The sequence below is a fragment of the Triturus cristatus genome, chromosome 12 (genome assembly GCF_964204655.1).
Source record: "Triturus cristatus chromosome 12, aTriCri1.1, whole genome shotgun sequence".
NCBI classification, from domain to species: domain Eukaryota; kingdom Metazoa; phylum Chordata; class Amphibia; order Caudata; family Salamandridae; genus Triturus; species Triturus cristatus.
Window position 1 is genome coordinate 611684969 of NC_140595.1, and position 15870 is coordinate 611700838.

At 52.5% G+C, this 15870-nt stretch overlaps 1 protein-coding gene across 4 annotated transcripts in view; it reads left to right on the forward strand.

Moving 5' to 3' along the window:
* Window positions 1-15870, forward strand: part of FANCA (FA complementation group A) — a 1007136-nt gene that overhangs the window by 311063 nt on the left and 680203 nt on the right. For all 4 annotated transcript variants that reach the window (XM_085637706.1, XM_085637704.1, XM_085637705.1 and 1 more), the window contains exons 19-20: window positions 13321-13381; window positions 13469-13518. In XM_085637706.1, coding sequence (XP_085493832.1) covers window positions 13321-13381; window positions 13469-13518 — 111 coding nt within the window. The remainder of the gene's footprint in view (window positions 1-13320; window positions 13382-13468; window positions 13519-15870) is intronic.

Below are 15870 nucleotides of genomic sequence, written 5' to 3' on the forward strand. Positions count from 1 at the left end.
TCCAACGTAGTGCGCGTTGGCGTGCTAAGATATGCATTCGGCGGTCTATCTCTCCTCGGTTTCCACAGCAGATCCCAGATGGATCTGCCGGCTATCGCGCGGTCCATATGAAGCCAATGCTTCTCCGATTCCCGTACCGTCCATTCCAACACGACCCGCAATTGGGCCGCTTGATAGTAAAGCTCAAAGTCCGGCAGCCCCATCCCTCCGTCCGCCCTTTGTTTCCGAAGCACCGTGAAAGGGAGCCGGGCCCTCCCTCCTTGCCACACAAACTGAGTGATCAACGTCTTCAGCTGCGGAAGAAATGCTTTCTCCAGCGGGATCGGCAAGGCCTGAAACAAGTAAAGGACCCGGGGCAGCACCATCATCTTCACCGCGTTGATTCGCCCCAACCAAGATATGTACAAGGGCGTCCACCGCCGCAACTCCTGCCGCAAGTGCGGCATAACTGTGGTGTAGTTGGCCCCATACAGTCCCGAAACCGTCGGCGTAAGCTGCACCCCTAGATATTGTAGCGAGTGTTGGGCCCATGAGAGCGTCGTCTGGGATTTGAGCGAGGCCACCTCCGCTCTCGAGAGTGTGAGATTGAGTATGTAGGATTTGGTCATGTTGACCTTGAACCCTGCCACTCTCTCAAAGTCCCTCAATTCCCCCTGCACCGCGGGCAGAGAGACATGTGGCTCCCCCAGAGTCAGCAGAATATCATCCGCGAAGAGGGAGATTTTGTGGTCCTCCCCGCCAAATCGAATCCCTTTAATGGAAGCATTCTCCCTCACCCGAATGGCTAGTGGCTCAATGCTGAGGGCGAAAAGCAGAGGGGACAGCGGGCACCCCTGTCTAGTACCTCTAGTCAGATGGAAGGGCTCGGAAGGTGTCCCGTTGACCACCACTCTCGCGGAGGGATGGCTGTAGTTAGCTCGCACCATCTCCATGAAAGCGTCCCCGAACCCAAATTTTTGCAAGGTCAAGAAGAGGAAGGGCCAGTCCACGCGGTCGAACGCTTTTTCAGCGTCCAATCCTACTAGCACAGCTGGAATCTTAAATCTGGATGATTTCTCGATAAGGTGGATGGTACGCCGTATATTATCGTGCGTCTGGCGCCCTTTAATGAAGCCCGATTGGTCCGGGTGGATCAATCGAGGCAGCAGGTCATCCAGGCGGCTAGCTAGGATCATGGAGTAGAGCTTGGCATCTAGGTTCAGAAGTGCTATGGGGCGGTATGATGCACACACCAGCGGGTCCTTGCCCGGTTTAGGCAGGACCGTAATCACCGCCTCTGCCATTGACTTGGACACTCTCGCCTCCTTCGCCACCGCCCGAAACAGAGCCGTCAGATGCGGGGCGAGCTCGTCTACAAAGTGCTTATAAAAGTGGGCGGTATAGCCGTCGGGCCCAGGCGCCTTGTGGAGCTTGAGACGCTTTATGGCATTCCGCACTTCCTCCTCGGAAATAGGTTCGTCCAGCTGCTCCCGGTCCAGCGCTGATAGCTGGGGGCACTCCACCCCATCGAGATATGCCGTTTGTACGTCGTGCGCCAGCGGGCTCCCCCCATACAGCTCACCATAGAAATCCCTAAAGGCTCTAGTCTTCGCTGCCTCCTCGTGTGTGACTCGGTCTGGCCCTACCCGAATGCCTCCCACATAGGATTTTGCCCGCTGAATGCGAAGCTTTCGAGCCAACTGAGAACCCACCTTGTCCCCCTGTTCATACCCCGCGCGGCGCAGCCTCAGCAAGGTATATTCCGCCCTGGCGCTGTAAATCGCCCTCAATTTACCCCTCACCGCCGTGAGTCGTCGTTGCAGGTCGCGAGTGGGTTTATCTTTATGTCTGCCCTCCAACCCCCTAAGTTCCTCCTCCAGTGCCTCCCGTTCCAATGCCTGTTGTCGCCGCAGCGACGCCTGTAGTTGGATGCATTTGCCCCTCATCACCGCCTTGAACGCGTCCCACGTATTCTGATGTGAGGTGTCTTCAGGCGGGTTGTCCTGGAAGTACTCCCCTATGGCCTCGGTCAGCTCCACCCTCCGCACTTGGTCTCGCAGGAGGGCCCCCGGAAAGTACCATCTGCCACGACCCCGCACCCCCCACCGAAGCTCCAATAGAACCATCCCGTGGTCTGAAACCGAGATGGGGAGAATCTGCGCCCCTGTCGCCTTCCCCACTAATGCCTGGCTAATGAAGATGTAGTCTATTCGAGTGTAAGTCCGGTGAACATGGGAATAGAAAGTATAGTCTTTTACCGACTCGTGGAGAGCACGGCACCCATCCTGCAGACCTAGGGAATCGAAGCGGTCCTTGACTCGCTTGGAAAACACTGATGATCTGGCCCCCGCAACGTGGGAGCCGTCCAGGACGCCATCCCACAGGCAGTTAAAGTCCCCCATCAGAATGATGGGGCCCTCCACGAACCCGCCCAGGGACCCCAACATGCGCGCTGTGAACACCGCCTGACCCGTGTTCGGAGCATACACGACCGCAATGGTGCACAGTTGGCCCTGAAGCCGCCCCTTGAGCATGAGCCACCTCCCCTCCTTATCTCTCTGTGAATCCACGACTTGGAAGGGTGTTGAGCTATGGAACAATATCGCCACTCCATTATGTTTGGTGGTGGCCGCTGAGTGAAAAATCTGCGGGAATGCCCTATGCTTGAGCCTACCCACATCCTCCCTTGTAAGGTGCGTTTCCTGCAGAGCAACTACCTTGACCTGCCGATCCACAATGTACTTCAAGACCTGCTGTCTCTTCTGGGGCGAGTTCAGGCCCTTCACGTTCCATGTAGCCCACGTCACCATCTTAAGTGAGTGTAGACCCCCCTCTCCACCCCGTGTTGTGGGATCCGCCGATACCAGACCTCAGCGCCTGTCCGCCTCCGCCCCCCGGGCCCCCCTTCTAATGTCCCGCCGTCCCTCCCCGGACCCTCTCCACGTCTTCGTTGCAGCCTACCCCTGTCACCCTCCCCCCCCGCCCCCACCCCCCCACATCCCCCCCCCCGCCCACACCCCCCCACCACAAGAACCCAGCCATGGAACCCCTCGTGCCTGGGGTAGTAACCAAGACCCCGCCCCATCGAACTCCTAACCTCATCAACTTGCTCCGCAACCGGCAGAGCATCAACAACATGTGTGCCAGACAAAGGGCTCATAGAGAAAAACAAAAACCTCAGTGTCCATGTAACCTCAGTGTCCCTGTGGAGACTGCCGCATCTCTCCGCTGAGCCGTCACAGACTCGTCACCAGCCACCTGGCTTCGCCGCTCGGGCTCCCGGGTCCCTCCCGGCCGGAGGACCCCCCGCGGTCGTTCCTGAACTGCATCCCGGAGAATCCCGTTCCTCCAGCTCGCGACCTCTACTCACGGTGGGGCCCTCCTCGCTGGCGTTGCGCCCTGCGCCACTGCTCCCCCTGATAGCCGACTGCCACTGTCCCGGATGGCCCCGGGCCGCCTCCTTCCTCCGGTTCCGTCGGGAGGCCCAGGATACGCAGCCCATCTCCCAAGTCTGTGATGTGGTGTCGTTTATTTTGCCATTCGAAGCTGAGCCCAAAGGGATAGGTCCAACGATAGCGCACATTCTCCTCTCTGAGTTTGCTGGTCACCGGGCGGAGCTGCTGCCTCCGAACAAGGGTGGCCTGCGACAAGTCCTGATATAGAGAGCAACTGTGGCCCTGGAACGAGACCTCCTTCTTCTTCCTAGCCGCTTCCAGGATGGCCTCCTTGACTGGGAAGGCGTGCAGCTTTGCCAGGACATCCCTAGGTCTCCGGCGTTCGCCGTGAACCGGTGGTCCGACCCTGTGCACCCGATCCACTTTTATTTTCAGGTCTGGCCTGTTCACCACTTCTCCAAAGAGGCCTATAATAAACGCCTCCAGGTCCGGACCCTCTGCGCCTTCTTCCAAGTCTCTCACCCGTATATTCTCCCTCCGGGAACGATCCTCCAAGTCCTCCAGCTTCAGAGCAGATTGCGCCAGCTGAGCGCGAAGCTCCGCACACTCCGACCGGGAAGCCTGAGCTGCACTATCCAGGGATTGCACCTTCTCCTCCACCTCCAGGATTCGCGACCCCACGGCGTCCACATCACTGCGCAGATCACCAAGCTTCTCCGTCAGGTCCCCACGCAGTTGGTCCAGGCTGGCGTGGAGGTCCCGTTTAAGTTCACCACATAAATCCCTCTTGAAGTCCTGGAGCGTAGCCACCAGGTCATCCTTCGTCAAGGCCATGCTGTCCCCTCCGCCTGGACCTCCCTCGTCTGCTGTGCTGGAGAGCGCCTGGAAGTACTTCGCCACGCGGTTTTCCTGTGGCTTCGGCGCCTTTTTTGTCGGGGGCGCACGGGACGACCTCCCTATCAGACCGTCCCCTCCGTGCCTCACGACGTCGCCTCCACCAGTTCTATGGCCCCGTTGCGTCCGACCACCACTACTCAGCCACCGAGACCCCGGAAGCCAGAGCAGGGACCGACTTGTCTCCGCTCGCCGCCTCAAGGCACTCAGCTGGTCCCACGTGCCGTGCCTCAGAAAGTCCTCACCAGCGCCGACCCGCACCTATATCTCAGAGCACCCGTCACATCTAGCGCGCCAGAGAACCAGTGCTGCGGAGGCTCCCCCGATGCCGGCAGGTGTCTTACTTGGCCGCCATCTTGGAGTCAGGCATCGTCTCGCGCCCGGGCGCGCGGTGATTGCCCCCCGCGCCCCTGCTCCCTCCAGCCTGCCTCGGTCTCCGTCAGGGCGGACCACTTATCTCCTGTTGGCCCTCCGTCCCTCCTCATGGGCTCCGTGATGGCCGCAATCTCCGCCTCCTCATGCGCGTCCCACGGTAAGGTGTCCCCGTGCGTTGTCCCGCTCTCTGGCGCCGGCAGATTCAGGTTCAGCCTCACTCCAGCCGCGGCGGTCACTCCCGCTGCGCGGTCACCACGACCAGCCTCCAGTCACTCTCCTGAGTCCGGGTGAGCCGCCGCTCGGCGAGCGATCGTGGCCCTCCGCCGCCATTTTGCTCGGTCATCGCTCCCGGATCAGTGCTCGCTTTCTAGCCGCACCGGGGCCGCCTCATCCTCACCGCCGGGCCATTCGCCTCCACAGGTGTCCCGCGAGTGTTTTCCTTGCAGTGCGCCAGTCCAGAGCCCCCGTCTAGCCGCTCACAGGAGTCCGTGGGGCCGGAGCTGACTCGGTGCACTACCAGTCAGCCATCTTACTTGGCCACGCCCCAGCATAACCATTTTAGACACCGCCACATGGCCAGCCACCGTCAAAGGCAACGAAGTCCAAAAGGCAATCTGGGAGTGCAGCGAGTTTATGGCGCGGACTACATTACCGTCTATGGTGTCAGCGTTTGATCTGTAAATATTAATCCCCAGGTATTTAAAAGTAATTGGCTCAACTCGGAAATGCAATTCACCAAATGGTAATGTAGGAGGCGTAACTACATTGTAGAAGGCGAAGGCTACCTACTTAGAAGCGTTAAGATCCAAGCCCGATATTGCCCTGAATCTAGATAAAGCTGCAGCTATTTGTTGTTTATCAGCCTCCAAGTTACGAAAATATAACAGCATATCATCCGCGTACAAAGATACCGAATGTAGCTCCCCGTGCAGCGGAATGCCATATGGGTCCATTATCTGACGCAGGTACTGCGCAAGCGCCTCCAGGGCCAACACAAAAAGCATGGGGGATAAGGGGCAGCCCTGCCGAGTACCCCGGGATATTACATAGGTGGAAGAGATGGTCCTACCTGTCTTAGCACGTGCCGTGGGACAAGTATACAGCAATTTAATCCATGCACAATAGGACGGGGGCAGGCCGAATTTAGTTAACACCGCTAGCATATATGGCCAGCTGAGGGTATCAAAACTTTGCGCACGTCCAAGGACAAGCAGTCAGCAAGAGGGAAAGAATCGGATACCGCATGCATCAAGGCATGTAGTCGGCGGATATTCAAAGAAGTACTGCGTTGGGGCACGAATCCACATTGGTCCGTATGGATCAAGCGGGGTAGAAGTGGGAGGAGTCACGACGCCAAGACCTTACTGAGTATCTTATATTCTGTATTTAGAATAGAGAGTGGCCTATAAGACAGAAGATCAGTCGGTGCCCTGTCCAGTTTTAATAAGGACGTGACTATCGCCTCCCTGGTAGTAGGGGGCAGAACCCCAGCCTCCAAGGAAGCAGTATAGAGTTGCAACAACCTCGGGACCAATTTATCTGCAAAAGTGGAGTAAAATTCTACTGGAAGGCCGTCGGAGCCTGGCGTCTTATTGCGGGCCAGTGCCTTTACCGCCACCCGGATTTCCGCTGCAGTAATCGGAGCAGCCATCTCCTCGGCCACCATATCGGAAACCGTAGGGAGCTGAACCTCTGACAGGAAGGAAAGCGTGGGAGCCATTATGTCGATACTTGGGGCGGCGTATAAGCTAGCATAATAGTCTCGAAATGCGGCGTTAATCTCGCCCTGAGACGAAACCAATACATTGTCCACCATATTTACTGGCAGGATTGGAGTAGGGCTCAACGTCAGCTGTATCAGACGTGCCAACAGTGTGCCCGCCCTGTCTGCCTCAGAGTGTGTACGCTGCGTATATGCCTCAAAGTCTAACAGGCTTAGGCGCTCCAACAGCTCTGCATACTTAATCCTGGCAGACTGTAAAGGCTCCGTGCCTCCCGCGCTCCCCTGGGCCGCCACTTCCAGTGCCTGCAATTTCCCCTCCAGGTCTGTAAGCTCTCTATTCGTTTCCCTCCGTGACCCTGCCAGTGTCCCCATGGCAACCCCACGTACCGTCACTTTGAAGGCCTCCCATTCGATAGCCCTGGACGAGGCAGAGCCCTCATTCTCCACAAAAAAGGTATCAGTAGCTGTAGACAATGCCGCCCGATATACCTGATCTTCTAATTGTAAAGGTTGCATCCTCCACGTTGGAATTGGGGCTGGGGAAGGGCCCCAAGACAAGCGCACTTCAATGGGATTATGATCAGATATTGTCTTGCCCAGAAACTCACAGTACGTAATAGCAGAGGAGAGCCCCGGGGAGCATAAAAAAATATCCAGGCGTGTGTGTAACTTATGGGGGTAAGAATAAAAGGAATATTCCCTCATGTCCGCATGCAGAGCCCTCCAGATGCCTATTAAATCCCAGCCCTGCGCCCAGCAAGTTAATGTTAACGCCTGCGTCCTCGCTGCCGTGTTAAGCAGGGGAGGATGGGAACGGTCCAGGCCAACATCAAATACTGCATTTAGGTCACCACCCAGTAGCCACGGGATATGTGACCAGTCAGCCAGTGCTCGGGATACCCGCGTGAAGAATGCCACTTGGTCCATATTTGGCGCATAAAGGGACCCCAGCACCACCTGTCTACCATCTAACACTCCCAATAGAAGAGCGAACCTGCCCTGATCATCTACTCTGCACTCGGTAAGGGAAGAGGGGATGCCCGCCCTAATCCAAATTGCGGCCCCCCGGGAAAAGGCCGAATAGGCCGTCGCAAAGAATTGCCCCCGCCATCTGTGTTGCAACTTCGCAGTTTCAGTGGGAATTAAATGTGTTTCTTGAAAACAAATTATGTGGGCTTTACAGCGATGTAATTGCGCTGCTATTCTATGACGTTTAGCTATGGAACACATACCTCTCGCATTCCACGACACCAAAGTATAAGAATTAACTGCAGACATCATCAATTATAATAAAACCACCCCCCCGGATCCCAGCCTAGCCCACTCAATGCCACCCAAACCCCCCCGGAACCTCAGACCATGCGGCATAACTACAACCAAATCAACAAAACCCCAATACTCGGTCCAACGCCCAAACATCGTTCGACCAAACCATGCAAACAAAATTAGCATACTTCACGTACTACCAGTGCTATCGCCGTTGGGGGAAGGTCGCTAACACCAGTAACAGTCGCGTAAAAGCATTAAGGCACACATGAAAGCACCCAACACGTGGTCCGGGCCAGGGACCTACTTTTCTATTAAATATCACAAGATAGAAGAGACAAGGGATTGAGTCTTCTCTGACTCCCTTACCAATATTTAAGTCTCACACAACAGAGAAAAACTTTATAACAAAAATAGCTTTACTATACACTAGATACGGGAAAATCAGAAGAGTTCCTAATACTGCCCTCACACACTTGGTAGTGTCATGCTTCATCATTGGGCCGCATCATACATCCAGGTGCAGACCAACACTCTGAATGGAGCGCAATTTTTTGAGAAGATGAAGAATAGTTGTGAGGGTAGAGTGTAATAAAGAAAGGCAAAACGAAACACAAAAGTGTTACTCAAATCATAAAGGGACCAAGAGAGGTGCAGATATAATTGTAAAACTACCTAAGGGTTAACCCACAATTTTTTATTTTTTGTCAACCTCTGGCAGGATTAAAACCAACAATATGGGGTATTCAGGGAAGGTTACGACCCTTCTATCCCCACTGCAATTACCAACATGTTTCTGCCAGCTTTTTTTGCGCCAAACCCGGTCGCTCTGGCATTCGTCAGGGTGTTGGTCCCTATTTTCTGGTCTGTACCCCTATTAGGGTATTTATTACCTTATTGCTCTGTGTGTTTGGGCTTTGCCCCAACGTCACTCTTTTCTGGAGATTTCCAAGAGGATTCACAATTCTACAACAAGAGAAAAAAACATAAAAGAGGGAAAACCATCCATGATTTCCATACTCATCGTTACTCTCATTAGCCTTTTCTCTTTTCGAACTTCATAGCGGAGATATACCCAACCCTAGCACTCTCAATTTTCATTTCGTCTGCTCTTTAAATGTGTTGGGCGAAGGATGAATAAAGACACGCTAAAATAAGTAGAGTTTTTATTTGTAATTGTAATTTTTGTTGGTAATTGCAGTGGGGATAGAAGGGTCGTTACCTTCCCTGAATACCCCATATTGTTGTTTTAATCCTGCCAGAGGTTGACAAAAAATAAAAAATTGTGGGTTAACTCCTAGGTAGTTTTACAATTATATCTGCACCTCTCTTGGTCCCTTCTTCCAGGAGAAGATTTGTTTTCCTTTATGATTTGAGTAACACTTTTGTGTTTCGTTTTGCCTTTCTTTATTACACTCTACCCTCACCACTATTCTTCATCTTCTCAAGAAATTGCGCTCTATCCAGAGTGTTGGTCTGCACCTGGATGTATGATGCGGCCCAATGATGAAGCATGACACTACCAAGTGTGTGAGGGCAGTATTAAGAACTCTTCTGATTTCCCGTATCTAGTGTATAGTAAAGCTATTTTTGTTATAAAGTTTTTCTCTGTTGTGTGAGACTTACCTACTTTTCTATTCCCACATGTCACAACGGCGACCATGGTCTATGTTTCGTTACCCACCAAGCAAAGGTGTATTCAACGAACTATACCTTCTTAGGCCTAGCAGGAAAGCAACCATAAGCTAATCATATCCTTATAGGCCTAACAACGTGGATCTAAGAGTCTGCTGAGGCCAGCGGATCCCTGCTGAGCCGGGAGGTCACCGATGGAAACAATGCAAGGCTACCATCAGACTCAGTGTCCGTGTTCACTCCTTCAGACGGACTAATCTCAGTGCGAGAGGTGCGCAAAGTGGAGGCCGCGTGTAGAGCCCCCTGCCTGCCCTCCAGTATCTGCGAACGACTCAAGGAGTTGGAGATCGAACTTTGCGTGAGAAGACTCTTCCTACGCCTCCGAGGGGGGCGTTGTGGCTTGGGTAGTGAGGAGTCCATGTGCCTCATGGGTTGCACAGCGGGAAACGTCTTGTCCAGCCACTCCCATGCAATGGCAGGGGTATTGAAAAACAGGGAACGTTGATCATAAAGGATTTTCAGCTTTGCAGGGAACATTAAGGCAAAGGACAGGCCCGCAGCACGAGCCCACGCCTTCACCTCCATGAAGGAAGATCTTCTGCGTTGAACGGCCAATGTGTAATCGGGAAATATCGAAACTTTAGCATTGTCGATCTTTAGCGGGCTTATATCCCTCGCCGCCTGCAGTAGATGACCCCGATCCCTGTAATTTAAAATCCTGGCCAGGATGGGCCGTGGGTTGGCTCCTGGGATTGGATGACGTGTAGGGACCCGATGCGCTCTCTCCACTGTGAAATGTACAGACAGTCCGGTGGGGGCCACAGCAGTCTTTAACCAATTCTCGATATATTCCGTGGGCCTTGTTCCTTCCGTCCCTTCCGGCACACCCACGATTCGGAGGTTGTTCCGACGTGCCCGACCTTCTGCATCATCCGCCCGCGCCTGGAGGGACTCAATCTGCTGGCGCATGTGTCGGAGCTGCTCGTCATAGGCTTGCACCCGGGGCACCATGGTGTCTACCTTCTGTTCCGTCGTTCGGACCTTCTCTGCCAGTTTTTTATGGTCATCTTTAAGCAAATTGAGATCCACAGAGATTATGCCTAATTGCGCTTCCATCACAGAACGGGAGTCGCGGATCTCCCGCAGAATCATATCCAGCTTGTCCCCAGACACGATGGTCTCCTCAGCTCCCTCCGTCTGTCGGGACATGGTAGAAGCGTGAGTTGATAGCGGTGAGAAAGATCCTGCTCCTCCAGACCGCAGCAGCACCCTAGGCCTTCCTTTTCCCATACTCTATGGCGTAGGAGGGCCCTGGAAGGTACACCCAGCAGCGATTGTGTATCCGCAGTCACCACTCAGCCAGCCGTGTGGTGCGACAGGCAACTGGCGTCGCCCTCTAAGCAACAGCCCGAGGCAGCAGGAAGGGAGCCACCCAATTCACGCCCAGAGGCTACCCAGTCAACCCGACTGGCCACGGCTGCTGTCCCCTCATAGGTCAGTGCACGCGCTAGAGTGCCCCAGAACTACGGGCATCGGTTAGGGCCACATGCCGCTCCCGAGGCATCCAGTCTAAGCTGGCCTTGATACAGCAAAGTTCCTGTGATGAAAGGCCCCAACCCCTGGCGTCATGGCAGGCCCAGTACACTCCTAATTACTGGACCTCACCAGGACTGCGAGCCACCGCCTCCGTCTGAGGGGCAACCCTGCTTCCAATGCAGTGATATGGACCTGCCAGGTAATGAAGAGCCACCTCCAGCTGGCCCCACAATGCGCACCCCTGGGTCCACAAGGCTGCGCTCGGAGAGAAGGGAGGATTCTAGGCCGCAAGAATCTGATGCAGCCGGCTCCAAACAGGGTCTCACCAGCACTAGTAGTAAGCAGCAAGGAGTCCCCTGCGGTAGATCGCACACCCCCAATGGCCAGTCTGATGGATGGGGGGGACTCACCGCGTGTCAATGACGCTCCCGGAGGTCCAAGTGTCCCCTCACTGCATCCAGGTCCACAAAGCAGAGCCAGTTCCCAGCGTCAGTATTTCCGCCGATGGAAAGCAGCCGGCAGCCGTAAAGGGGGCCGCAGGTCCGACTGCGTGGCACCGGCGGACTCTCGTGCAATCCGCTATCGGCAGCGAGGCACAGCAGACAACCACAGGATGCCCCGACTGCCGTCAGATCCCCAAAACTGCAGGCCCAAAGCAGGGGCCTCGCGTACTTAAGCACGCCGTCGTCAGGCTTCACAAGGCCGGGCAGGTCGCAACGCAGCTCGTTGCTGCAGAGGCCACTCCCACTCCGCAGGCCCGCCGCGAGGCCGGAGACCGCACCGGGCCGTACTCAGCGTGAGTGGCAACCTCGGCCCTCAGGATAACGGCAACGTGGCCCCGGCATCATCCGCCTCAGCACTCAAGGTTAGCAGTCCGTATGCCACTAGGGGGTTCAGGATAATAAACGGAGTTTGGCGCCCCTGGCCCAGAGCTCGTCGCTTATGCGACCGCCATCTTGGGCTGCAGACCACGCCCCCAAGTCTTTATATTCATATTAAGTAGGGGTAAAGTGCACAAAGCTTTAAGTCCGGAAAAAGGTGAGAAATCTAGTGTGACCATGCAGAAATGCTGGGTTTCCTACAAAGACTGTACCTTCTAAACGTCGGTAAAAATGTTTTACCTTGATTAACTCAGCACGAAGAGGCAGTTTGTGGGTTAATAACTTCTTGTCCATCTCTGGACATAAAATGTATATCTATTAAGTTAAAGTTGTACCATACCTTTAGAGAGTGATGGTTAATTCTTGTTTGTTTTAGGTAATGCAGGTAAGACATTGGACTGAGCCAAGGTTATATTTTATATAAATAATGTGCATTAAAATGTATCAGTTAATGAACACGAATAGGCACCAATGTTGTGGAACTGGGGTTTTGCCCAGGAACTGTTAACATTCACCCACCTCTGAGCCCTAAAGACACTTTCTATTCCAGAGTGCCAATTATTCCTTACCGCTAAAAGCCCCTCATCATCCTAAACATGAACCATCCCTGAACCCCAAAAAGCCATAGTAATCCGGTTATGTTTCAATTGATTTTCAGTTTTTTTGTATTTCCTTAAAATTGTCTTTTCTCATAAGTGGTTTTCCATGATTTAGTTTCCTCCAGTGTGGTTTCTCAGTGTTCATTTTCCATTAATTCAAACACATTTGCTCTGGTTGTACATGATTTCATAGATAAACGATTTAATGGAATACCATTAATAAGAAACGATTTCATGTAAACTGTTTAATGGAAATTTTCAGAATGAATGGCATTTACCTTTTCGTAGAAACCAATTAATAGAATATCTTTTCGTTCGAAATTGGCTTTTGAATACTTATTTTTTAAGTGTAAAATTATCTCTCTAGTAAATTTATCCTCTTGAAAATTTCAGTCAGCTGGATCATTCTAATGCACATGTAACCAGCACATTGGCAAGACATCTCAACCACTCACAGACCGGATATATTTTACCTGACTACCTGTTAAACTAACAAGCATCACTTATGTACCATGTTTTGCACATAGAACCAACAACATTGGGAATCTGTCTGCAGGGGATGTAAATTCAGCTGAAAATGCAATATTTTCTGGCTGTTCTGACCCATTTATATTCAGGAAGCATATCTCCTAAACGCTCAGGTACTCTGGCTGACACACCTGGCTTAGCCAGTCAGAATTCTCCATAGGTTCTCTTCACTCATCTTGCATTCAGGAGAACTCTCAGGGTTGTGTTGTCTTTCGCTGCAATTTATAAGATTACTTGTTGGAGTGAGGCAATGATTTCTTAGTCCCATCTCTCTGAAGACTAGAATACCTCATATAACTATGTCACTTGAATGCAGCTTTGGAAGCAATCTACTTTTTTGTGTGTCTGCTAGGCTTACAGATACCCAGTTAGTTATTTTTGTGTGATGACACCTGCTCTTTCAAAAACCTAAACAGTCCTAGTTATTTAAGTTTCATTTTGGTTGTTTTCCCAGCAGGTAATCCTTATCTAGGTTCACTAAGCTGTAACCTATCCTTTTTGTTTTGCAGTATTTTTAGAAGACCTTATTACAATTCACGTTTCCTTCCTGCTTTGCTGTCACCGCGCCCAGTAAGTATCTTTTCACTTCCTTCACTGCTGAAGGGTTGGTCATAGTCCATCTGGATTTGATCTCTAATCTGAATTTTTGTTTCTCAGCTTCCCATTGTTCCTGACGTGCGCATGCGCTTCATCGATTCATTGAAGAGGTGAGAGCAAGGGACTAGCTTTCCCAGTGACACATATCCTTTAATGACATTATGTTATCGTTTTGTATTGTGTTCTGGTTTGTTCACTTTAGAGCGCTTTGAGAGCTTGAGAATCTGGAAAAGGACGGCAGAGCGCAGTGGAAGGGATAGTGAAATTAAAGCAATTAGGAGTGCAGCAGAAGGCGATTGGAAGAAGGGGGCACAAGTGAAAGCAATTTACGTGTTGGTCTATTTATTTATTTTAAAATGCGCAACTCTCCTCTGTCCCACAAGATTCTAGGCTTTTAAATATCTCTGCCCTAAATGTATCACCACATGAGAACCATGGCAAATAGGCAGCTGAATAGAAGAAATGGCATTGGAAAGCATAAAATGTAATCTTAACTGAGCATCCTTCAGTGTAATGAGTTGTGCTTACTTGGGAACACACACCTTTCTAGCTCCTGTTAGAATGAAGCAACAAAGTGCAAAGCATTCGGTGCATTTATACAGTGCAGTTAAGTTCCATTTTTGTACACTAGCCATTATTTTAGAGATGTCTACAGCCTGGAGGAGATTAAGACTGATGTAGCCTCTTCCCATATTGTTTGTTGTTGAGGGAGAGGAAGAGCACATTTATGTCGCCTGATGATGCAAGTCAGGTTTTATACCTTGTAGAATCTCTGCACAGGCCATTCAAAATCTTTGCACCAATCGGTAGGACATCATATGATTTGAAGTCTGCCCTTGAAGTGAGTTAAGCTGGGTGCTTCATGTTTAGATGAAATTCTTGTGAGCGTTTGAATTGGTCTGTTGAGAGTTCAACCAGCTGGACATTTAACCTTCAGGGATTGCAAGTCCAGCAATGTCCTCTTGTTATCAGTTTTAAGGCAATGTTGAACTTTGTAGCTGTAGAACCAGGATTTGCTTATAGGTCTCCTCTTTCAACCAGTGGGTATTGTCCCGCTATTGTTAGGTGTAATTTAATAATTCATTAAATCCTCTTACATAGGGCGCATCACAGGTTTGATCTATGTTTCTGCAGGAGGTTGTTTCTTGTAAATATTTGAAGTGATTTTGGGGCTCCAGCTGAGATCCTGAGGTTTCTATCACACCTTTTCTGGTGTTGATGTAGCACTTTCTCAAAACCTATCCTGCAGAATTTGCACGTCTGAAAATAGATCGGCTTCTTCCTCAATTGGGAAGCTAACGAATGGAGGCGGTGCACAAGCATTTTTCTTTCTTTCTCTTTATTGTAAGTTAGCCCATTTATTCCTGTATCTCAAAGCGAGGATGACAGGGTAACCATGTATCTGATGTGGGAATAATATAAATTGCCAAATGTGCGGGAATGTGTAAGAAATATGCATTATGGCCTATGTGAAGATGGAGGCTGATTGACTCCAATCTTCACTGTTAAGCTCTTCTCCACTCCACCTAAAATTCACACACAAATATCCTCAAACAACCCCGAAAAAGAACACACTCTAAAGGTATTTCTGTTTTTGAGGCTCGTAACAAGGCAAGGCTTCCATGTAGACTTCTTTTTGGTGCGGTAGTATGGCCTGCAGCTGTGCCAGTGTGGTATGTAAGAATGGCTTCCTTCTGGGGGGCGTGGCCAAGCAAGCCACGATGGCGGAGGCAGTCTGCTAGGGCTCCGCGACCTGGCAGCCCACAGGCCGACACACAGCGTCGCTCTGGCGGTGTGAGCGCGGATACCAGCATCGGAACAGCAGCGGACGGTGGGGAGCCACCCTGGGCGATCACTACTCCCGGGAGAGGTGTTCCCGTGGCGCCGGCCGTCCCTGGGACGACTCGGGCCTCCGAGACAAGATGGCGGCGGCCGTTGGGTAGCGCCCGGCGGAGCGTGAGCATACAGCCGGCAGCGCCGGCCGCCCCTGGAGCGACCACGAAAGGCACTAACACAGGGACGGATGCCCCCTCAGCCAGGGAGGAGCGGAGGAACACCCCAGACCGACCTGACCGTGCCCCGTCGGGAGATCCTTCCAGCGCCCGAGATCGACGACGCCCCCAGGCGACCCCGGCGGAGATACGAGGCGTGAGTGGGGGTGTCGGCCCCCCGGGGCTACCATGGGCGCAGGGGGCCGCGAGACGGCGGATCACGGGAAGACCACGGAGAGGCCCGGACACTGCAAGACCCGCTGCCTGACCCTAACATGGCCGCCGCACAGCATCAGCGGCACTGCACCTAGGGCTGCAGCCAAGCACAGAGAAGGGCACAAGACCGGGACAGCGCCGACCCCTGCCAAGGGGCCATAAGTCTGGCGTCTACACGCGCCAACTGGGGGGGCTGGCCCCCCCCCCCCCCCCCCCCAGCCACCGGACGTCACCATCGGATCGACCCCCCGGGGG